The 24,378-nt window shown below is 42.1% G+C and overlaps 1 protein-coding gene across 2 annotated transcripts in view; it reads left to right on the top strand.

Annotated features, from left to right (window-relative positions):
* The window catches only part of LOC144821810 (uncharacterized), a 336,838-nt gene that overhangs the window by 288,047 nt on the left and 24,413 nt on the right, over positions 1–24,378 (top strand). For both annotated transcript variants that reach the window (XM_078678984.1, XM_078678985.1), the window contains exon 8: positions 156–206. In XM_078678984.1, the coding sequence (XP_078535110.1) occupies positions 156–206 (51 nt within the window). The remainder of the gene's footprint in view (positions 1–155; positions 207–24,378) is intronic.

The raw sequence follows: 24,378 nt of genomic DNA, 5'->3' as shown, positions 1-24,378 counted from the left end.
AAGGGTTCAGTGGGCGGGTTTATGGTAGCTGCGAGTTTTTGACACAAATCAATTTCTACTGTTGAGAACGTTTTATCACGTTAGTATACATTTCTGCTGTGGTTGCTCTAACAGGTAATCTGGCATTGCGGCTAACATGTTCCATGTCATTGCAGGTGATTTACGCGTGGAATCAAGCATATTTGATAGCGATGACAAGAATTCAGGTGGGTAAAAAGAGCTCCTTGAATAAAGACCTGCCATGAAACTCCATTAGTACCTTTACATTCGTTATTGAAACACACATTTTCATAGATAAACAATGCAATAAATATGGCATTTTCCAGGAATAATTGCACAAATTCTAAGCAGTCGCAGACCCCCTGAGCAGTCTTCGTAGACCCCCAGCGGTCCCTGGACCACAGATTGGGACTCACTGATCTAAAATGTGCACACGGTGTGTCAAATTTGAGTAAAGTGTATATTCAGCATAATTATTGGTAGTTCTGTTTTGTCAGAGAAAGTAACCTGAGTCAGTGTAGATGCAAGAGATGGGATCGAGCAGCACATCTGAATCCTTCTAGACTCTTCCCACGACACACTTTCTTCTAAGTTCACAACAGTATGCCTCATCCAGTCTTCAAGTTAGGCAAACAAAATGTGGTCGGTTAGCACTAAATGCCATATTATGAGTAGCCTTAATTCATTTTTAAATTGTGCATTTTTCTCTGGGACCAGTGGGCACCAAACACTAAAAAATGAGGCAGATCAGGGCAGGATCAGGCTTAGAATACTGAGTCTGCAAAGGACAAATATCTTCAGTAAGCATCTGTGACTCTATGGATATACGTGAACTAACATATTACTCAATAAATGGATAATATGCCACAAAGTAGAAAGCCAAGGCTCAGAGAGATGCACACTATGTACTGCTCATGATAATTACATAATCGTGAACATCTGCAAAAACCTGTAAGCAAAGTACACAATACAAATTCCACAACAATGCAGTTATGGAAAACTTGGTAAGATTAAGCAATATGTTGCCACATATCATTATTGTGATCAATAACTGAATGCTACCAAGAAACTTTAAAGTCGAGGATCGCAATCCCCCCTGTGGAAATGTTGTTACTTTCTTACATTTCAGTAATTTTACTGTTCAAGTCTTTAGTGTCTGTGAATTCCTGACATGGAAATTCAATGGCATACAACATACATTGTACCTTGTAACCTGCAAAGGAAATGGTTAGTGTTTCAGAGTTCTGAAAGTGTATTTACTGCATTCAGGGATGTAAGATTAGCTCCTGGGTTTAGGTTTAAGGATATCGGCTTCCCAAAATAGGAATCGTGTGCTACCTGGGAGCCCCTGAACCTCCAGGTAACTCCGGATTGACCAGCCTCTGTGACGATTGGGAGGGCGGCCAAACTAATGTCTCGGAGGCCATCTCTCATACCACCCAGGCCTTGCGGGTCCAGTTTGCTGGCAAGACAACTAGGGCCTGGATCACCGCAACAGCAGCAAGGTGAAACAAAGGAAGCAAAAACAACACTAGTTCGTACAGAGATGGAGTGCTCACCAGATAGGATAGCTACTCATCTCACCTGTACCTATAGGCTTCAAGTCACTGTGTCCACATGCCTCGACTTCTTGGTCTATAGATGGTGGCTTCCATGCAGGCAACATTAACAGGAGATCACATCAGCAGAACTTCATCAGGAGCCTTCAGGCTTCCTCCTAGCCAAAGGGGACCAAACAACAGGGCATATTATCAAGAAGGGCATTACAATTATTGCTGCTTTAGTGGCCGGAAACTGCCGCTAAAGCGGCGATATTGGGCTTGATAATATGCCCTTGAGAATTCCCATAGAAGCCCATGTTCACACCAGAACCTGGGCTCCTATTAGAATTCACAAGGGCATATTATCAAGCCCATTATCGCCGCTTTAGCGGCAGTTTCCTGCCCCTAAAGCAGCGATAATTTTAACGCTGTTTCTTGATAATATGCCCGAACACTAGTTCCAAATTCAGGAAGCATCAACAAGGTCCAGACAGACCCATGCCCAAACGTTTACAACAAGCAAGATGGAGGTCTAACTTTTAAGTTTAAATTCAGAATATTGAGAAATACCTAAAGCCAGTCACACTACTACAGACACAAACTGCACATTCAAACAGGCAATAGGCACAGTGCTTCTCTTCAGAGATAAGCCTGAAAAGTTCTTGCGCCCAGAATGCGATGCAATGTAGTGCTCAGCGCCTACATACAAATAGCTAAGAACACCTACCAGCAAAAGACGCTGATTGGAAACCATGGGGCTTATTTACAAGCCCCTTGTGCCGCCAGTGTGTCACTTTTAATATGGGAAAAAGTGAGGCACCGTAGGCGCATCTTGCTACCCCATATTTACAAGGACACCTAAAGCCACCCGGCGTGTCTTTTTGTGTCCTTGCAAATACGGCCCCTTTACACGCAGCACTTTGCTTGAAAGGGGTGTGCCATGTGTGTTGCTATGTGTGTTCCCATGCAACACCCCGGGCTTGCATCTGCTTTTCCAGATTTACGAGAAATCGTAAACCTGGTAATGTGTCAGAATGCTACACCTCACCAGGGGAGGCGTAGGGAGGCACAATGAGGAGTCATTTTTTAATGTCTCCTCTTTTTTTCCCTCTTTCTAAATGTGCTGCATTCTGCAGCATGCAAAGAAAGAGGACATCACCTCTTGAGATTTTTTTTGTGCAGGAAGGTGTCCCTTCCTGTACAAAAACAATCTCCCCACAAAGCAGTCATCCTTGCACTATGGTGCAAGGATGCCTATGTCGGGACATAGCAGCCAATTGAGCCCCACCGCAGGGGGTGCACAGGCATCCATCATATCGTTGTCGATATGACACATCCCTGTGCTATGTAGTGACTCAGTGTGGCGCAGGAAAATGGCTTGCGGCACCGCGCTGAGTCACTTTGTTGTAAATAAGGCCCTCAATATCTTCAGAACTCTCTGAAGCTGATGCATTGTCCTATCACTTCATTTTCTGTTTTTGAGTGCTGGAATTCATCTTTTTAATACCATTGTCATATTTATAAATACATCTTAGTTATAACCAGCTGGAACGTGTGTTACCCACACCGAAATACAGACCCTAACAGTAGAGTGATATTATGACACATTCTTGACTTAAATCCTCAAAAAGGTTTATCCATGCCCTCAAAAACAAAACCTATCACAAAAAGTAAGGGTTCAGTGGGCGGGTTTATGGTAGCTGCGAGTACCCCGTTTTTGACACAAATCAATTTCTACTGTTGAGAACGTTTTATCACGTTAGTATACATTTCTGCTGTGGTTGCTCTAACAGGTAATCTGGCATTGCGGCTAACATGTTCCATGTCATTGCAGTTGATTTACGCGTGGAATCAGGCATATTTGATAGCGATGACAAGAATTCAGGTGGGTATAAAGAGCTCCTTGAATAAAGACCTGCCATGAAACTCCATTAGTACCTTTACATTCGTTATTGAAACACACATTTTCATAGATAAACACTGCAATAAATATGGCATTTTCCAGAAATAATTGCACAAATGAATATTTAAACGGTGTATCCCATCTTATATCTTTTTCAGGAGGCAACCTTCAAAAAGTAAAGCATTGATCCGTACCGTAATAAAGTCATGTATCAACCATGTAACCTAGGTTTTCATAAGGAGTAAAGGATGATATTGCAACCGCCTGTACAGAGACTAAACTATAAGCCAAATCATGTGTACTCATTGTTCTTTAATGTTCATTTAATTTATAAGGTTCATGAAGTATGGAGATGTTGATAATGTTCTAAGGTACTCTGTGCTATATTAGCACTTGTAAAGAAGATTACACTACTAATATTGCTTTACATTCTTTTTTCTCATGTTTGTGACTTTCTAAAGTATCCTTTAAAATTGTAAATGCAGTTATTAGTTCTGTAGCTAAATATGTTTTTTCCTTCAGCATTTCAAGATCACCATCTATTAACGGTGAGGGTTCCATGAAAATTCTCATTGTCCGAAAATGCACCTTTCAGTGTGATCAACTACATATTGGCTGACTTTTATTGTTGGTTTGTAGATTCTGCACTCTGGAGCACTGCTGTCTAGAGCCCAGTGTAGTTGCTAAAACCTGTAGAAATTGCATAATACCTGATCTGACTCACCTATAAGGCCATTTTATATAGTTTAGAAACTGCACCAGTGGCATAGAAATTTAAACGTCATCTGTGGACTGCAGCACTTATTGTTTGACAAGGAAAACATGGCTTCAGATCTACTATTGTAGCCTGACTGCTGCAGTTTAAACCTGCAGCTCTGCCTATTATATAACCTTTTTTGATTAGTAAAAAACTCAACAAATTGTGGCAGGCCAAGCTGCCCAATGTAGAAAAGCAGAGTGCAGATTAAAATAACAATACTGTAACTCATATTTTTAAGAAATATTAAGGAAAAATAACTTTTAAAAATTTACCCTTTACTTGCCTGAACTTTCAGAAGGCAAATTTGTAGAGGTTGTTACGATACTCCCAGCCAGTGCTCAGCTTTGAATGAGGCGAGAAATTCCCCCCAAGAACGCACAATAGGCTGACCTAAATGGGAAGAGATGACTCTTTTGAAGCACAATGGAGTATGCAGAGAGGGAGATGTAGCCATCCTGTTGACCCCCGGTGTTAAATTCTGCATGACAGATCTGTTAGAAGCACACGTAAAATATGTGTGCCCTTCAAAGGGAGCAAACAGGATGCTAAGACAATTCTTGTGCATCGCCCATCTGGTTGCTGGAAGATCTTGCATTTGCCCAACTTCTGTCTCTGGGTCTGTTGTGGGTACACTACCTGTGTTAAACTGGTTTTTAGCATTAGACGTGGAAGGACACCAGGCTTTTTATAGTGTACTCCCCACACAATACCTCAGCCCTTAGACTCCATGTTTATTACCCCATCCACTAAAAGGAGCCCAAGGCCTGAAATGAAGAAAACCCTATTTCCATCTCTATAATTCCGGCCCTTTCTTGGACTCCTAAAGGCCTATACTGCAATATCAGGTCTATGTCAAAGTACTCATATGGAAATTTGAGACCTTCTAACTTCCCTTTCTCCTGACCTATGCTATCTCTCAGAAACTTGGCTGAATGCAGCTGTATTACCATGCTTTCCTTTAGCCCTTCCCGGAGCAGTACCAATTGCTTTAACTGGCCAGAGAGACTATACCCAGAGGAGGCGTGGCCATCGCTGTCAGAGACACATTTAAAATAGCTGTAATCGAGAACACGTTAACTGAGTGAGTGGAAATGTCAGTTTTTAGAATGTAACTCTCGACTGCAGATTTTTGGAAGGTTGCTTTGATCTGCCATCCAGCTTGAGCCAAGAGAGACTTTAGTGATCTTTTAGCAAAAATGCATTGCCCCTCACATCCTGGCATCCAGGAACTTTGCACGCTTGGGGGATTTTAACTTCCATGGTAAAAATGCCCAAAATAGCGAGGTGGGCTATTTATTGGCTGACATGGAGATGTTAGGTCTCAAACAGAATGTGGGGGGGTTACCCATTCGGCAGGTCACACCCTGGACTACATCTTTACTAATTCCCATGAACTTAATGTGTGAAACCCCATTTCCACTGCTCTGGTCAGATCAGTTCATGATTAATTTTCAAATCCCCAAGGCAAATTATTTTGTCATATAAAGAGTGACTAGACAGGCTACGAGACAATGGAAATCTGTCTCTCCGGCCTTTTTGCTTAGGCATATTTTCCATCTGAGCCTCCTAGTAACCTGAACTTGGATGCCACTCTGAGAAATGTTCACAATTCTTTTCCTGGGCACTATAGTAAATCGCCCCCCCTTAAACAATCTCCAGCCACTTCAAGTAGAAACAATACCTCTTGGTTTTCGACTGATTTGAAACTGGTAATGGTAAAGGTTAGAAAAACAATGGTGTAAGACCAAATCCCTTTCAAAGAATAAATTGATCCTTAAGTGTTATCCTAATATTATTAAAATGGCTAGAAGAAATGTTATAGCAACTAAAATTGGAAAAGCAGGTAACTCCACAAACGTTCTCTTCAAAACACTCATTGATTTTATCAAATCATGTGCTTCCACCTGTGTCATTCAGGCATCATGAGAACTATGTGAGTCGTTAGCCATTTTTTAAGGAGAAAATCAACAAAATCTGTGCAAACTTTCTTGTAACCCGGAGCCAGCTTGATACCCCCCTGACTTTAGTTTGCCTTCTCCCAAGGCCATTTTTCATCTGGAGAGTCTTGTACACTGCAGTTTAGAGCCGACCCAAGGGCTGTTAGAATCAGCCAAATCAGGATCACCACTGGACCAGTGCCCCCCAGCATTATGGCAAGCCTTTCCAGATTAATCCCTCCCTCCATTATGTCTGCTTAGCCTCAGTCCCCATTGCCTGGAAATCTGCCCAAGCCTCTCCCATTTTAAAGAAGCCTAACGCTAACCCAGGTAATCCCTCAAATTATCGCTGCTCCCTCTCCTTAGCCATTGTTTAAGTGAACATCCTAAACAAGCAGCTTTCTTGCTTCTTGGAAGAGCATAGATTCCTTGATCCATCTAAATCAGGATTAGAGTATTCCACAGCACAGAGACTGCATTATTCCCTCCCTGGATACAGGCACCCCAGCGATGCTTGTGCTACTGAATCTGACTCTGAGCTTCAATGTGGTCTCCCATGATATTCTATTTCACAGGTTGCATGACATAGTGGTCTATGGCAAAGCACTTCAATGGTTTATTGACTTTTTGGACGATCAAACTCAAACAATCTCCTTGAAGCCTTTTAAGGGTCTATCTTGCCTGTTGGAAAAGGGGTACTGCAGGGTTCCAAGCTAAGCCCTGCCTTAGTCAACATCTGTGTTGCCCCCCAGAATAGATCATCAAGGCATATGGTTTTAAGGCAATTTCCTACGACAATGATACACAATTGGTCATCTCCTTTGATCAGTATCTGGAAGGGGTGAAATCCTGCTTTTCCAATTGTATGAGGAAAATAGCTCTTTGGATGTCCTGCAACTACTGACAATTAAACATAAAGATGAGATACTCTCATTCTGTAAAGCTCAGCATCTAGGAAGATGGAGTGGTGGCCAGCCAAACTAGGGCCAGCCCCATCCCCTAAAAAAGTAGTAAAAAACCTTGGTGTTAATTAGATACTACCTTGTCTAAGAAACAGCAGATCTTGACTGTCTGTGGAACTTGCTTTGCCACTATGCGATTACTAAAAAAAAGGCATTTTCTTGGCTTCCTCAAACTTTCAGCAAAACCTTAGTTCAAGCCTTAATCACAAGTTGTCCTGACTATGGAAAAGCTTTACTCATAGCTACCAACAAGACTTGTCCAAACTGCAGGTGATGCGGAATACTAGAGCAAGACTAGTGTGCAATCTTCCATCCGGTTTTTTTCTGCTCCAGTTGTGTACTCTCTGGATTCGCTACCGATCAGAAAAAGGATCATGTTTAAGCTCATGTTTAAGCAGTGCTTTCTCACCCATAAATCTCTGAATGGCAACGGTCCATCCTACTTGCAAAACAAGCTCAGATACTATCACCTCACTGGACAGTTGCGATCTAAAAATAACGCCTGACTTCAGATTCTGCAGATCCGTCTGACAGTCTACCCCACCCGGAACAACCTTCCTCTACACATCCAGTTAGGTACAGCGCTTGGAAAGTTTAAAAAAAAACGTATAAAAACATGGTTGTTTTAGTTAGTTTTGGTTGCCTCATAGCTAAAGTGCTGAGATATTAATTGGAGTATGACTTGGTGAGCTATACCAAGTGTTGCTAGCATAAAATAATGAGGTCATGTACTTTCAACATCCTAATCACTCTGGGCCAGAACTACATGTAAATGTAGGCAGGTCACAGCCTGGGAACCATTCCTTCATTGTTTGGCGAGTAACTATGAGTGTCTTAGAGTGTCTCGAACCACCCTACAAAGCTGGATCCTCACCCACCCTTCGTCAGGACACTGCTGGACTTGCAAAAGGATACAAGACAGACTGAACCTGCTGCACTTGGCATCTGTGACATGTGAGAAGAACATGAGGAGGTTGGAGCACATTCCACTTGAAATCCGAGGGCAGATAGATCTCCAAAGATCACAAGGCTGATCCCCTAGGTAGCTCCAGAAACATTAAAAAAACTAAAGAAGACATTCCAGTGAAAAATCCCAGCTGACCAGTGGAAAACGGGTCTGGTACGGACTTTGCAGTGCTCTTTGTCTGACACTCTAAGAGTCTGCCAATACTCCCCTGAGATCCCTCAAAGCTTTGAAAGTTTATATCTGTGGTTGTTTGGGCATCAAAAGTAATTTGGGATTTTTCCAAAACGTTTGCTTCAGAGAATTTCAAGGGGACCGATTGCAAACGGTAGGCAACCAGCAGTTCCACAGCATTTCACTGAATTTCAAATTTGTCCCACAAGGAGAAGAGTGTTTCTTCAGTTAAACAAGAAAATCCCTTTTCAGATTGGAACTTAGGAACTTTTTGGAACTTCTCTACTTTCAGGCCCTTGTGGGGCTAATCTACATAGTATATCTGACCTGCGCTCCATTGCAGTCAGCCTCAAATCACACCCAGGCCCATTGACGCTTTGTGCTTTTTTGCTATCTTTTCATTTAAATCTTGAAAAAATTCATATCGCTCACGTATCTTATAGGATATTTGTCTTTTTTGTGTCATTTTGTTTATTTAAGTTTCCTGTATTTTTTGTAAATTAAAGTAGGATTTTTATTTTGTTGAGTTGTAGACTTTCTAATTGTTTTGGTACATTTAAATGCTTTACACACTTTCTTTAAGTGAAGCCTGTCTCCTCGATGGCATAGCTAACACAGGATGAGCTGAGGTTTAAATTACTGAAACCTTTGACTGTACCTAGCAAGATAGTGACTTTATTACTTGTGGTGGATACAACCCCCCCCCAAAACACTTTCTCACACTCGTTTATCTATGTATCTAATTGTCCTTGCTCTTTCCGTTGCGGAATCAGCTTAAATCTGCATAAGTTCCAAAACAAAGATATCAGAAGCCCATTAGATCTACTTTTTGTGTTGGACTATCAAGAAAAAACAGTTACATTTATACTTTCATGAAACATTTATACATGTTGAGTGATGGTGTCTAATGAATAATCATTAATCTAATGTTGGCATAATTTATCAATATTGTGAGTGTAAACATGAACCTCACCATACCTAAAATCCACCTTTTTAACATGTAGCCCTGCAACTCCTCCGGCAAGTTTTTGATAACATTATTTCTTTGTAAATTCTGAATACACATTCCTTTTGAATCAGAGGTAATTTTCCTAAATGTGCATTTAGTAAGCAATGCATCCATTTCTTCACTGCTTAATGCTCTTCTCCAATCCAATTCAAAAGTATCACTAGGCACTAACGGAATTAGTAAGTCTCTAACACTTGCACAACCAAAACATGTGCTCAGTTGGATAGTGTCATTAGGATTAAATCTTTAAGAAAGTACTATGCAGGAAACAATATAACTGCTCCATGAATGTGCCAGCCTGAATCTTTCTTTTTTTTTTTATATAGAAAACAAGGGTGACCCAATTGGTAAATGTGGACCATGGGTATTAGTTATTACAAAAAACAAAGGTCCAAAGCTTGAGAAAATAATGTACTTGTATTATATAGACCACAATAGGCTGCTATATGTTTTCCTTGCCCAGCCGGGCAGTGAATTTTATTATAATTGATTCAAGTGTTTTCAGTTTTAAAAATAAATTTTCGTAGCAAAAAGGTTTTGCTGTAAGGCACAGTCCTGCGCCGTACTGGAAGATTGAAAAAATAGAGGGAGAAAAGAGAAAAGGTAAAGACAAGTGCTTCAGGCAACAAAACAGTGAGCAGGCTGGGCACTGTAAGGATCAACAATTAGCAGTGTTTTCCCAGAGCAGAACATACATACAATAATAATAATCAATAGTACGTCTACTAAGAAAGGTCGACGTTTCGATCCCGGGCTCTAATTAAATGGGATCATCATCAGGACTTTAACCTAATAATTGCCTGGTAAAATTGTAAATGCGCCTGTTAAGGAAAAACAGGGAGAAAAGACAAGAAATAAACAGTGTAAATTACTTCAGAAGTCAGCTAAGCCATGTTTTTTCATCCGGAATCGCAGTGAACAGTTGCAAGCAAGGCGACTTTCACACATACTGATTTATGGTGATAAATTGTGTTTTAACCATTCAAGATCTTTGGTGAGAAATTGTGGGGCATGCTGTGACCTGCAACATGCCACGAGTAATCAGTGACTTTTAGTAAAGGATGGCTTAAGAAGTCGACTAACCGATATCTCTGGGAGGGGGTGACATGGGTGACGGTGTCCGTCGGTGGGGGTGTGTGCCTTTAGGAGGTGAGTCAGGGGATGGTTGTGGGTAGCGTTTTTTACCTCTGTGTTGGCTTGTTGTGGCCACCAAGCGTTCAGGGTTGCAGTGTATGCAGCGGGGGCTGCGTTGAGCTCCCGATTGGAGAGGATGCTATGGGCACTAAAAAGGGGGTAAAAGTGGATTGTTAGGTCTCGGAATCACTTTAGTGATTGACAGGGGGGTGTTGAGAATCTTGACATACCAGATATGTGGTACATGTCGTTTAGGCGCCCGTGTGACCCATTCTTCTAGTGATGCAGAATGAAGGGCTTCCGTTATTGAAGCGGTCGATTTCAGTGAGTTCGATCCGCTAGGGAGAGAGGTATCAAGGGTTAGCGTGGTGCGCATTGCGTTGGGGGCCGCCATGCTGGGGGAGAGTTTGGACTTACCAATTAAAAGGCGCAAAGGTGAGGCGGAAAGGTGAGGCCTGCTTCAGGAATTGGGAAATCAATGTTTTGCGGTCGATAAGGATGAGTCGATCCGCTGGCGAGAGAGGCAAGTAAATTAGTTAAATGAACAATGCAGAGGGCGGCAAGCCGAGGAAGATAGGACTTACCGATATGGGAGCAATGTCCTGATGAATACCAGTCTGGCTGCCAATTCCTCGCAGAGTGGTAAGCCTGAAGCGAGCACCATCTTTGTTTTCAACCACATAACCATGTGATTGTGTCAGGTGACAATGTCACAAGTCCGGGGTGGATAGCCGTAATTGGCAGCCATCTAAGAGTGGTGAGGGGGTCCTATTAGAGTATTATTCACGTGCAAGTGCAATTATTTGCCGTGTGAAATTAATTGTGGTTAATGGCCCAAATGTAGCTCGCTGTTACACGGGAGGCCAAAGTGACCAATTTTGTGAATTTAAAATGACGGCGCAGTGACATGGTGTAAAATAAATTTTTACATGTTATAAGAATATCAGAACACTGGTGAAGAGTTTCATCTTTTGAACAGAACCAATCAGGGTGAACAGTTTGTTCATACAGTTTGTTCCTTATAGAAGGGTTGTCCAGTCCTCACTTCTGTTCAGTCCGGATTGGATAGTGTTGAACTGGATTATAGTTTTTAGTTCTTCACGATTCAGCAGTTGGGCTAAGTTGCCGGCTCTTTGTGGCAACTTCACGGTTTTGAGAATAGTCCACTTGATGTCGTCTTCCGTGTGTTTCAGTTCAGAAAAATGCTCTACCAAAGGGGCATTGGGTGTGCCACACCTAATACGGCTGCGATGCTGACAGATGCGGGTCCTTGCCTTTTGGGTTGTTTGACCCACATACATTTTCGGGCAGGGGCAGAGAATAGCATAAATAACATTACAGGTGTTACAGTTTGTGAAAGATTTCATTTCTACATTCATGCCATTGTGACAAAAATTACGATCCTCAATCGTAAAATCACAAACATTGCAGCATCCACATTTCACATGACCTTATAATGGTGGTAAGCCCCAATTGGATTCAATTGTCGTTCTTGCAGTGGGGGCTGGTAGAGCTGCCCTAATCAGATGGTCTCTTAAATTTTTGTTCTTGCGGAAGGCAAAAAGGGGTCTTTCTAGATTAATGGGACCTGCATTTATTATAGACCAGTGTTTCAAGATGGATTTACGGATTTTGTTTGAGACCGGGGAGAATGTAGTTACACACGCTATCCTCTCGTTCTTGTCACGCTTTTTTGGTGTGAGCAGAACCTCTCGCGGACAATACCAGGCCCTTTTTGATGCAGTTTTGACCAATCGCCTTGGGTAGCCACGGGTCTTGAGTTTGTTTGCAAGGATATCTGCTTCCCTAAAATAGTCTGTTTTTGAGGAGCAATTGCGTCTTATTCGCAAGAATTTGGAGTAGGGCAATGAGTCTTTTAAAGCCCTATGGTGGTTGCTGCTGTAGCTGAGAAGGGTGTTACGTTCTGTGGGCTTGCGGTAGAGGCGTGTTAGGAGTTCACCTTCATTATGGAAGATAGTCAGATCTAGGAACACAATTTGGTTTTTGTCATGGGTTAGAGTGAAGGTTAGGTCCGCACAGTTGTTATTTAGCCAATGGAGAAACAGGTTCAGTGTGGCAATGTCAAGCTTCCAGATTAAAAAAATGTCGTCTGTATACCGCCGCCATAATCTTATTCCTGGTAGGAATGGATTACCGCCTGCCAGGATTGAGCCAGTCTCAAGAGCGTCCATAAACAAAATAGCCAGGTTGGGGGCAAAAATAGCCCCCATGGACGTCCCCTTGATTTGCTGATAAAAAGCATTATCAAAGGTAAAAAAGTTCTGAGAAAGGCATAGTTCTAGTAGCTGAAGGAAAAATAGGGTGGGAACCCTATGTGGACGTGGTCGAGAGTCTAGAGTTTTTTGAATGACAAGAAGAGCCATAGTTTGCGGAATATTTGTATACAATGCCTCTACGTCTAGAGTGCAGAGTGTATTCAGCGCTGGATCAAAGGGGTGATGTTCTACCAAGTTAATCATTGCCATACTATCCCTTACGTAGCAGGCTGTTGTAGGTACAAATTCTTTTATAAAAAAGTCCACATATGCTCCCAAGGGTTCCAACACTGAACCACATGCTGAGACAATCGGTCTGCCTGGGGGTTGGTCAATATTTTTGTGCACTTTCGGGAGAGTGTATATCACCGGTAAGTGCGGGCTTTTTACATTAAGGAAGATGTATTCTTTTTTGCTCAGATATCCTTCGGCACATGCGTCCGATGTAAGTTTCAATATGGTATCCTGGATATCTTTGGTGGGATTACCAGGTAATCTTTGGTAATGATTTGTGTTACCAAGTTGGCGCAAAATTTCTTTTTTGCTCTTGAGTGTGCCTCAGGCAACAAAACAGTGAGCAGGGCAAGGAAAACATATAGCAGCCTATTGTGGTCTATATAATACAAGTACATTATTCTCTCAAGCTTTGGACTTTTGTTTTTTGTAATAACTAATACCCATGGTCCACAGTTACCAATTGGGTCCCCCTTGTTTTCTATAAAACTTGAGCGCAATCGCAGGATTGCAGGGGTTTTCCAACCTCAAAACCTCGTTCTACGAGGACGGCCGCCCTAGTGCCACTGTACCTACATCTTAAATTCTTTACCTCTAATTCCCTCACTGTCTCTATCACTATCCAAGAGATGTCAGCTCATGCCCCACTCTACACTGCAGAATATCTTAAACACTTATGCTCTGGGCCCTCCCTATTATCAGACACCTCTGATGTTCCTACGGTTACCAACACTTCTCTGCCTGACCAATTAGAGAAACTTAAAAAGAAACAGGTTCGCTTACAGTTGATGGTGTTAATGCTGATGGATTATTTAAAGGCCGACGTAATACCGGTAGGCCTACAAGTCCGCAATATTCCAGGTATCTTTACGGATAACCCGAAGTATATATCAAACTTTAGCTACATTGGCACCACTTGCTCTAGGCATTGGCTCGCACTAGGCATAGACATAGCCACAGAGACTCTTAAATCTCTGGAAATAGAAATTAGTGACTTACTGAAACAAATTAACGATTCTGACCCAACTGCAGATTGTAAAAAACTACTTGACCAAGTTGAAAAGACTGTGGCAGATTTCCACAGAATCGAAGCAAATAAGAAATCAAACAAAATTAAGAAAGACATTAAGTCTTACAATATCGAATATACCTACCCCTATTTACATAAAGATTTTTACACCAACAGGCCACACTTTAATCCAAACAGTAGGCCTTGGGGCAGGTATAATAAACGCCAGACCTTAGTTGGCTTCACTGACACATCGGAGGACTCCTCTGAGAGCTCAGACCAAGGCGAAGGAAGCAGTAATCCTCGATGGGGTGGTGGTGCCCAATCTAATTTTTTATCCAGAGGCCAATCGAACACCCCTCAAAGGGGCCGAGCAAAGAAACCACAACGATGGTTCAATGCTCCAGGAGAACGCAGAACGAGGAACAATTTCTACCAGTGGTAGAGCAGATAGGAAGAAATGACCCTTACTCCTCCGGTCTGCAAACCTCCCAAGCTGAACTAATACCCATTTTTAACTTGTCCAAACACATCTTACAGGACACTGAACTAGACGTTCTGAAAAAAGGACTATCTTTTGTACCCGCGGTGCGTCCAGACTTCATGCTTCATGGAATTACAGACAGAATTGCTTAGATTTTTTAGATTGGTTCGCTTGAAAGCGTTTTTTCAACTACACCCTTCTCCCACCACCATCCCAAATACACCATTTCGCCCACCTTCCAGATTCTTACCAAAAGCCAGCATGATCCCACCAGAGATCATAACCTTTGAAAAACTGGTCCAGAAATATCTTGTGGAAATAGAAAAGAAAAAATTGTTCATCCCATATAACATTTCCCGAAAGGAGAAGGATGCAATAAGCACACTCAAGAGCAATACATCGCTCATAATAAAGAGTGCGGACAAGGGAGGCGGGATCGTACTCCAGGACATTGACTCATACAAAAAAGAAATTTTGCGCCAACTTGGTAACACAAATCATTACCAAAGATTACCTGGTAATCCCACCAAAGATATCCAGGAAACCATATTGAAACTAACATCGGACGCATGTGCCGAAGGATATCTGAGCAAAAAAGAATACATCATCCTTAATGTAAAAAGCCCGCGCTTACCGGTGATATACACTCTCCCGAAAGTGCACAAAAATATTGACCAGCCCCCAGGCAGACCGATTGTCTCAGCATGTGGTTCAGTGTTGGAACCCTTGGGAGCATATGTGGACTTTTTTATAAAAATAATTTGTACCGACAACAGCCTGCTACGTAAGGGATAGTATGGCAATGATTAACTTGGTAGAACATCACCCCTTTGATCCAGCGCTGAATACACTCTGCACTCTAGACGTAGAGGCATTGTATACAAATATTCCGCAAACTATGGCTCTTCTTGTCATTCAAAAAACTCTAGACTCTCGACCACGTCCACATAGGGTTCCCACCCTATTTATCCTTCAGCTACTAGAACTATGCCTTTCTCTGAACTTTTTTACCTTTGACAATGCTTTTTATCAGCAAATCGAGGGGACGTCCATGGGGGCTATTTTTGCCCCCAACCTGGCTATTTTGTTTATGGACGCTCTTGAGGCTGGCTCAATCCTGGCAGGCGGTAATCCATTCCTACCAGGAATAGGATTATGGCGGCGGTATATAGACGACATTTTTTTTATCTGGAAGCTTGACATTGCCACTGAACCTGTTTCTCCATTGGCTAAATAACAACTGTGCAGACCTAACCTTCACTCTAACCCATGACAAAAACCAAATTGCGTTCCTAGATCTGACTATCTTCCATAATGAAGGCGAACTCCTAACACGCCTCTACCGCAAGCCCACAGAACGTAACACCCTTCTCAGCTACAGCAGCAACCACCCAAGGGCTTTAAAAGACTCATTGCCCTACTCCCAATTCTTGCGAATAAGACGCAATTGCTCCTCAAAAACAGACTATTTTAGGGAAGCAGATATCCTCGCAAACAAACTCAAGACCCGTGGCTACCCAAGGCGATAGGTCAAAACTGCATCAAAAAGGGCCTGGAATTGTCCGCGAGAGGTTCTTCTCACCCCAAAAAAGTGTGACAAGAACGAGAGGCTAGCGTGTGTAACTACATTCTCCAAGGTCTCAAACAAAATCCGTAAATCCATCTTGAAACACTGGTCTATAATAAATGCAGGTCCCATTAATTTAGAAAGACCCCTTTTTGCCTTCCGCAAGAACAAAAATTTAAGAGACCATTTGATTAGGGCAGCTTTACCAGCCCCCACTGCAAGAACGACAATTGAATCCAATTGGGGCTTACCACCATTATTAGGTCATGTGAAATGTGGATGCTGCAATGTTTGTGATTTTACGATTGAGGCTCATAATTTTTGTCACAATGGCATAAATGTAGAAATGAAATCTTTCACAAACTGTAACACCTGTAATGTTATTTATGCTATTCTCTGCCCCTGCCCGAAAATGTATGTGGGTCAAATAACCCAAAAGGCAAAGACCCGCATCTGTCAGCATCGCAGCCGTATTAGGTGTGGCACACCCAATGCCCCTTTGGTAGAGCATTTTTCTGAACTGAACCACACGGAAGACGACATCAAGTGGACTATTCTCAAAACCGTGAAGTTGCCACAAAGAGGCGGCAACTTAGCCCAACTGCTAAATCGTGAAGAACTAAAAACTATAATCCAGTTCAACACTATCCAAACCGGACTGAACAGAAGTGAGGACAGGACAACCCTTCTATAAGGAACAAACTGTATGAACAAACTGTTCACCCTCATGATTGGTCCTGTTCAAGAGATGAAACTCTTCACCAGTGTTCTGATATTCTTATAACATGTAAAAATGTATTTTACACCATGTCACTGCGCCTTAATTTTAAATTCACAAAATCGGTCACTTTGGCCTCCCGTGTAACAGCGAGCCACATTTGGGCCATTAACCACAATTAATTTCACACGGCAATTAATGCACTTGCACGTGAATAATACTCTAATAGGACCCCCTCACCACTCTAAGATAGCCGGCAATTTACGGCTATCCACCCCGGACTTGTGACATTGTCACTTGACACAATCACATGGTTATGTGGTTGAATACAAAGATGGCGCTCGCTTCAGGCTTACCACTCTGCGAGGAATTGGCAGCCAGACTGGTATTCATCAGGACATTGCTCCCATATCGGTAAGTCCTATCTTCCTCGGCTTGCCGCCCCCTGCATTGTTCATTTAACTAATTTACTTGCCTCTCTCGCCAGCGGATCGACTTATCCTTATCGACCGCCAAACCTTGATTTCCCAATTCCTGAAGCAGGCCTCACCTTTCCGCCTCACCTTTGCGCATTTTAATTGGTAAGTCCAACCTCTCCACCGGCATGGCGGCCCCCAATGCAATACGCACCACGCTAACCCTTGATACCTCTCTCCCTAGCGGATCAAACTCACTGAAATCGACCGCTTCAATAACGGAAGCCCTTCATTCTGCATCACTAGAAGAATGGGTCACACGGGCGCCTAAACAACATGTACCACGTATCTGGTATGTCAAGATTCTCAACACCCCCCTGTCAATCACTAAAGTGATTCCGAGACCTAACAATCCACTTTTACCCCCTTTTTAGTGCCCATAGCATCCTCTCCAATCGGGAGCTCAACGCAGCCCCCGCTGCATACACTGCGACCCAGAACGCTTGGTGGCCACAACGAGCCAACACCGAGGTAAAAAACGCTACCCACAACCATCCCCTGACTCACCTCCTAAAGGCACACACCCCCACCCACGGACACCGTCACCCATGTCACCCCCTCCCAGAGATATCGGTTAGTCAACTTCTTAAGCCATCCTTCACTAAAAGTCACTGATTACTCGTGGCATGTTGCAGGTCACAGCATGCCCCACAATTTCTCACCAAAGATCTTGAATGGTTAAAACACAATTTATCACCATAAATCAGTATGTGTGAAAGCCGCCTTGCTTGCAACTGTTCACTGCGATTCCGGATGAAAAAACATGGCTTAGCTGACTTCTGAAGTAATTTACACTGTTTATTTCTTGTCTTTTCTCCCTGTTTTTCCTTAACAGGCGCATTTACAAGTTTACCAGGCAATTATTATGTTAAAGTCCTGATGATGATCCCATTTAATTAGAGCCCTGGATCGAAACGTTGACCTTTCTTAGTAGACGTACTGTTGATTATTATTATTGTATGTATGTTCTGCTCTGGGAAAACACTGATAATTGTTGATCCTTACAGTGCCCAGCCTGCTCACTGTTTTGTTGCCTGAAGCACTTGTCTTTACCTTTTCTCTTTTCTCCCTCTATTTTTTCAATCTTCCAGTACGGCGCAGGACTGTGCCTTACAGCAAAACCTTTTTGCTACGAAAATGTATTTTTAAAACTGAAAACACTTGAATCAATTATAATAAAATTCACTGCCCGACTGGGCAAGGAAAACATATAGCAGCCTATTGTGGTCTATATAATACAAGTACATTATTCTCTCAAGCTTTCGACCTTTGTTTTTTGTAATAACCTGAATCTTTCTGCACTGGCGGTAACATTACTGTTTTAATCCAAACTTCGAGCTTCTGTCCAACATATACATCCAGAAATACATAATCAGCTTTTGTATCTAAAAAGAAGCATACTATGAGGTTTGCATAGTGCTGATTATAGAAATAAGTGTTAGGGTCAAATCTATAGTTTAATGGAGGTCTGAAATGCAGGAATTTTGCAACAAATTTAGGGTTACTTCCCCACAATGACATAACACAGTGCTCCCATTAATATGCCGAAAACAACCCCATTGCACCATTGGGTACATGTAAACACCAATTAGCATGTGATTTCTAGTCATACAAATGTTTATAGTTGTCCACTATGAGATGAGAAACTGCATTATAGATAGATGCATGGAACTGTAATTCTGGGAGCATGTTATTTATAATGGCCCTATCCAAGTAAATGGTTAATGGCCCTGTAGATAAGATATCATCTAGATTCAAACAATAAAAGTAAGTCACTTCAAATGCTCTTTCTTGACACACGATTAGATGTTGAAAATCATCCCAATAAAAAACATCTGGAAGATATGTTGCTATCAGATTACCTTAGCACGTATTCTAGTCCTATCCTAGTGACTCCATGCAGTCCTTTGTATGTGTTCAGTCTCCTTGCTGCTATATCAAGACTCTTTAAGAACACCACGGTTGTTAACCAAATCAGAAATTCGATCACTGTCAACACCATCCAGGCATAGGTCCAGAAGGGCTTTGCATAACTTTACATAACACATCTAAAGTCAGTGTCTTGACCAGGGTGATCTTCTTTTAGAAGACTGGGGCACAATTTGCACTGTTACTGTTGATGGCACAGTTTGTGTCAGCTTTGTAAGCAGCACTGGTTGGCTGTATAGGATCAACCACATGATACTGTTTCACTGAATTAATGAGCAACTGAATCTACTTTCTTTACACTAACAGTGATAGCAAGATCACCATTTGTATTTCCCTTGTCTCTAGCACTGGCACAAGCTCCAGATAGACAGGGCCAAACTCCTTCTTTCCCAATCCTTCAGCCATGAGTTCTCCAACCTTCTGTAACAATCCAGTTACAGCTGATAATAAAGGGGCTGTATGAGCCTCACTCAGACGTTGCCAATTAAGTAGTAAATGCTGTCACAGACCACAACCTAACCGATAATCTGGATTTTTTTCCTTATGGATGATAAAGTACATACGTTCTGACTCGAAACAATGTTTCATAACGATTAGGGTTCAACAAAACATGTCTTGGTAACATATTTAGGCTGTCTGGAGAGTATATAGGTTACTTAGCAAAGTGCACCATTATTTAAGACCCTCGCTGTCAAGGCTTCCTTAAGCTTACTGTTCGCTCTCTTGCTGATCCCTTTTGAACTAGGTCTAAGGGTTTATGAAAATTGGAGACTTACTTCTAGTTCAGCAAGCACTTCTGCTAATACCATTGATCTAAATTCCAGCCTTTGATTGAATAAAATAGTATGAACTCCACACATTGCCATTAAATACAGCAAGTCTTTTGTGACTGAGCAGGGACCTGACGCTATGGGGTGTGGAAGAAAAATAACTCTGTGCTCTGCAATTTAGGTAGAAAATAAATGTATGCATTTATTTAATGATCACAAAATGAGGAGCCATACTGAAGGGTTTCCTCTTGCAGTACCAAATGTGTGCTGTTGCAGATTGAGTTTGCACTTGTACAAACATTGATTTGAAAACACCAATACATTTTTTTACAAAAAATAAACACAAATTAGTTCGTCACCACTGCAAGACTTGTCTCTCCTATAGGAAAACATTGGGGTTGCCTTATTACATTTTATAAGCTGTAATTTCCAATTGTGAACAGGTAAATATTTTATGTTCGGTGTCTTTGGAATTGTAATGAAAAGTCCTCTCTTATGGGAAAGTCGGATTTTGACTAACTCTTTCTGAAAATGACACTTTTAGAAAGTTAAAAAGAAACATTAGTAAATAACATATCATCCACCGAATTGACCAACTCACAGATAGCTGTCCTAGATAAAGGGACTTCGGTTGTGCCGACTCTCCACACCAAGTCACTTGAGTCTGGGATTGTGATATATAAATTTAGCAGAAAGTTTCGTCTTTGCTACTTCTTTGCCAATCTGTACACGAGATCCACGAATCAAGATGAATCTCGTTATTTCTCCTATCTCGCACAGAGTGATTGACACCTTTGAGACACTGGTTAAGACAGATGTGTCTACATTTCCGGCCCTCACTACCAAACAGCAGAATATGTCATGAAAAATATAAATCAGCATTGAAATCATTGAAAATGAATAGATCATTGTTTTTTTTTCATCAGCTGATAAGGTTGGACACTGGTGGTTATGTATTGCCATTTCTATGAGAACAAGATTGAAGCAATTCTGCAAGATGAATCCACCTACCGCTTCCACTGTGTCCTTCCATGGTATCCTTATAATTATTCTCACACGTGTGATCGATGTGAATTGGATCACAGAGAAAATGAAGGAGTTTCTTTACACACGACATCCTCACAGGCAATCATTGTACATGCTCCCGAAGATCCATAAAAACTTACATGATCCACCTTTCAGACCCAGTGAATGGTGTGGCTATATTCATGAACTTGTTGGTCACTACCTTGATTCCGTTCGGCCACCTATAGAACAAGCTGGTTTCTCGTATTTACAGGACACCACACACCTTTTACAACTTTTGACGGACGTCCAAATACCGGAATTTGCAGAAATATGGCTATGTACTGTGGACGTGGTAGCTCTCTACTTCTCTATTCCACACATTCAAGGAGTCAAGGCGATAGAATGGGCAATCCTCATGCAGAGTGGGATGCAAGCGAACAAAATCTTCTTATTAGAGCTATTGCAATTCAAGCCAACGGAATCTCCATGGGTTTTTCGGAGGCTCCCAGCTATGCAAACATGTTCATGATGAAATTTGAAACCAAACACATTCTATTAGATGAGGAATGGACCAAAAATCTGGTACTTTATCGACGGTATATTTATGAGATTCTCATCATTTGGCAAGGCTCACGTCGTGATCTAGAAACTCGCTTGTTGGCATTGAACTGCAAGAACCCAAGGATACAATTCACATTTAGCATGGATCAACAGTGCATTTCTTACCTGGACGTTAACATAGAGATTGTGGGTACCAACATTCAGACTTCAGTTTTAAAAAAAATCTACTGATCGCAATAACTCTTTGTTATATAACAGTTTTAATACTTCGTTCCTCAAAGACACCTACTCTATGCACAATTCGCCAGAATCAAATGCATCACCTGAGATGCACAACAATGTGCCAGCACGCTATGTGAATATTCTACCGAAGTGGTGGATCTAGCAGATAAAAAAGTCCAGATTTGCTTTAGGGTGAATGCAGAATGGTAACGTCGAATATTAGTAAAATTAACACCAACCAAATCCTTGGATGAATGAAGACGAGCCAATGAAATCCTAGGGTTACGATTGTTCCATAGAGACCGGGAGAGAGAACTATTAATAACACAAAAAAAGGAGTTGGGAAGAGAGAGAGGAAGCATGGATGAATAAAAGTTTATAATAGGAAGAAGCATAATTTTATTTGTAGCTAATCTACCCCACCAAGAAAGGAATAGCGGAGACCAGCCATCAATCAAGGAGGACATTTTTTAAGGATATCTGCATGATTAATTTTAATAGTTTCCTTGATGGTGTTGGCATAAAGAATGCCAAGACATTTGATATGTTTAGAGGTCCACTCAAAACCTGCGTTTACAAACATGGAAGGGAGACAACATTTATTGAGAGGCAGGATTTCAGACTTTTATCTACATTCAAGTTATAGCCACAGACTCTTGAGTATTCATCTAAAAGTGAAAAAAAGCAGGCAAAGATGTGGATGGGTGAGAAATGTACAAAAGAATATCGTGGGCATATGCAGTGAACAATATCAAGTGATTTGAATTGAAAACCTGTTTATTGAGGTGAGCGTTTAATTGTTTCTAGAAAGGGTTCCAATGCAAGGATAAAAAGAAGGGGAGGACCCTGTCTAGTCCCTCTAAGAAGAGGGAAATAGCGAGACTGACAACCATTTACCCAAGCAGAAGTGGTCGGAGCAGAGTAAAGTAATTGAATGTATTGACAGATAGGAGGGCTAAAACCACGCCCTTTAAGGGCACCAAAAATAAACTCCCAATTAACCCTGTCAAATGCTTTTTCAGCATCTAATATTATGGCGGCTGGAGGAGAATCCAGTTTAGAAGGCAAATGGACGATGTTAAGAAAGGTGCGCAAGTTGTCTGCAATGGAACGACATTTGACAAAGCCAGATTGATATATATTATCCAGTATTGGGGTATCTTTCATAGATTCACATGCCTGAATCATTCCCCGTCGCCGAGGCGGGAGTCCCACGTTATATAAAAAAGCAGTGCCAAAAGTAAATTATAGTAGTAGGCCCTAAATACAGGCCTGAGGCCTAGATTGCAGTAGCCTATATACCTCATTATGTAGAAAAGATCCAAGTCTTTGTCACAGCCAATCAGCTGTCAGCACCCTCTAGAACCCTCTCTGCAGAGCCAGTTCTCCTCAGATTTTCACCGCACGTCGTGTGGAAGGGAGTCTCCCTGAGTGCCAGCTTAGTTTTTCCTTCAAGATGCCAGAGAAGAAGGCCTTGTTAAAGCCTTGCAGGACATGCGACAAAAAGAGAGTCCATGTCGATGATCAACATAAGGACTGTATATATTGCCTCTATCCTTCTCATGAGGCCCAAAATTGTAAGATTTGCCATACCTTCCCTTCTAAAACCTTGAGGGATAGGGAGGCTAGAGTCTTGGTATGGCTCAAATCTTCTAAGGAGGATGATGATGATGGAGCTTCAACTTCAAGTAAAAGAGCAAGATCTCAGGAAGGAACATCAAGTGAGGGGAGAAAACATTTTAAAACCTCCCACTCCACTTCTGGTTCTACTAAAAGGTCTCCTTCAGCTTCTTCAGGACCTTCTACCCTTAAGGATCCTAAGAAGCATAAAACCGTGAGTAAGACTTGCTCTGTCTCTTCAGCTTTCACTACAATTACATCTTCAGCTCCTTCGTCGATGGGTACTATGCCTACTACTGCTATTACTTCTCCAATCCTGTCAACTAGGATTTCTATCATCACAAAAAAGACCATCGTCGACGAGTCGTCTACGAGAACCTCGTCGTCGAAGCATTCATCGAAGAAAACACCGTCGACGACGAAGCTGTCGTCGACGGTGTTTTCTTCGATGAATGCTTCGACGACGAAGAAATCAAGCCCGTCGACAATGACCCCGTCGACGATGACCGGGTCGACGACAATCCCGTCGACGACGATCCCGTCAACGACGACCCCGTCGACGTCGAGCTCTCCGTCGACGACGAGCCCGTCGACGATACCTACGTCGACGATGCCTCCGTCGACGTCGAGTCCTCCATCGACGTCGAGTCCGTTGACGATGCCTCCGTCGACGACGAAAAAAAAGAGTCCAGTACCATCTACAGCATTGGCAGTGATTTCAACGGCTCAGAAAAGGGGGTGGTGATGAACAGAGTGCCTGAATTAAGCAGACCACTCTTACCCAGTCCAAAGATCAGGGCTTAATCCATCACCGTTTTTTAGCTCACTGCACCATCCCAGCTCAGAACTTGGCTATATGCAAATTAGTCTGTTCCTGTCCCAGTGCATGATGGGAACAGGGCAAACCAAACTACCAAGCCAATTCTTATACTGGGAAGGAAACAAGCTTCCGGGGACCGGTTTCTGCCATATCAGGCGTCGTCGGCCCGGCTTGCTTGAATCCTGATGGTGCAATGAGCAAGGGACTCACATCTGAGTATACCCTTCCACGCTTATGGTGGACAAAATGATTCAGAAAAGGGGGTGGTGATGAACAGAGTGCCTGAATTAAGCAGACCAC

Source organism: Lissotriton helveticus, chromosome 2_2 (assembly GCF_964261635.1).
Source record: "Lissotriton helveticus chromosome 2_2, aLisHel1.1, whole genome shotgun sequence".
NCBI classification, from domain to species: Eukaryota; Metazoa; Chordata; class Amphibia; order Caudata; family Salamandridae; genus Lissotriton; species Lissotriton helveticus.
This window is presented reverse-complemented; position numbering and strand designations above follow the sequence as displayed.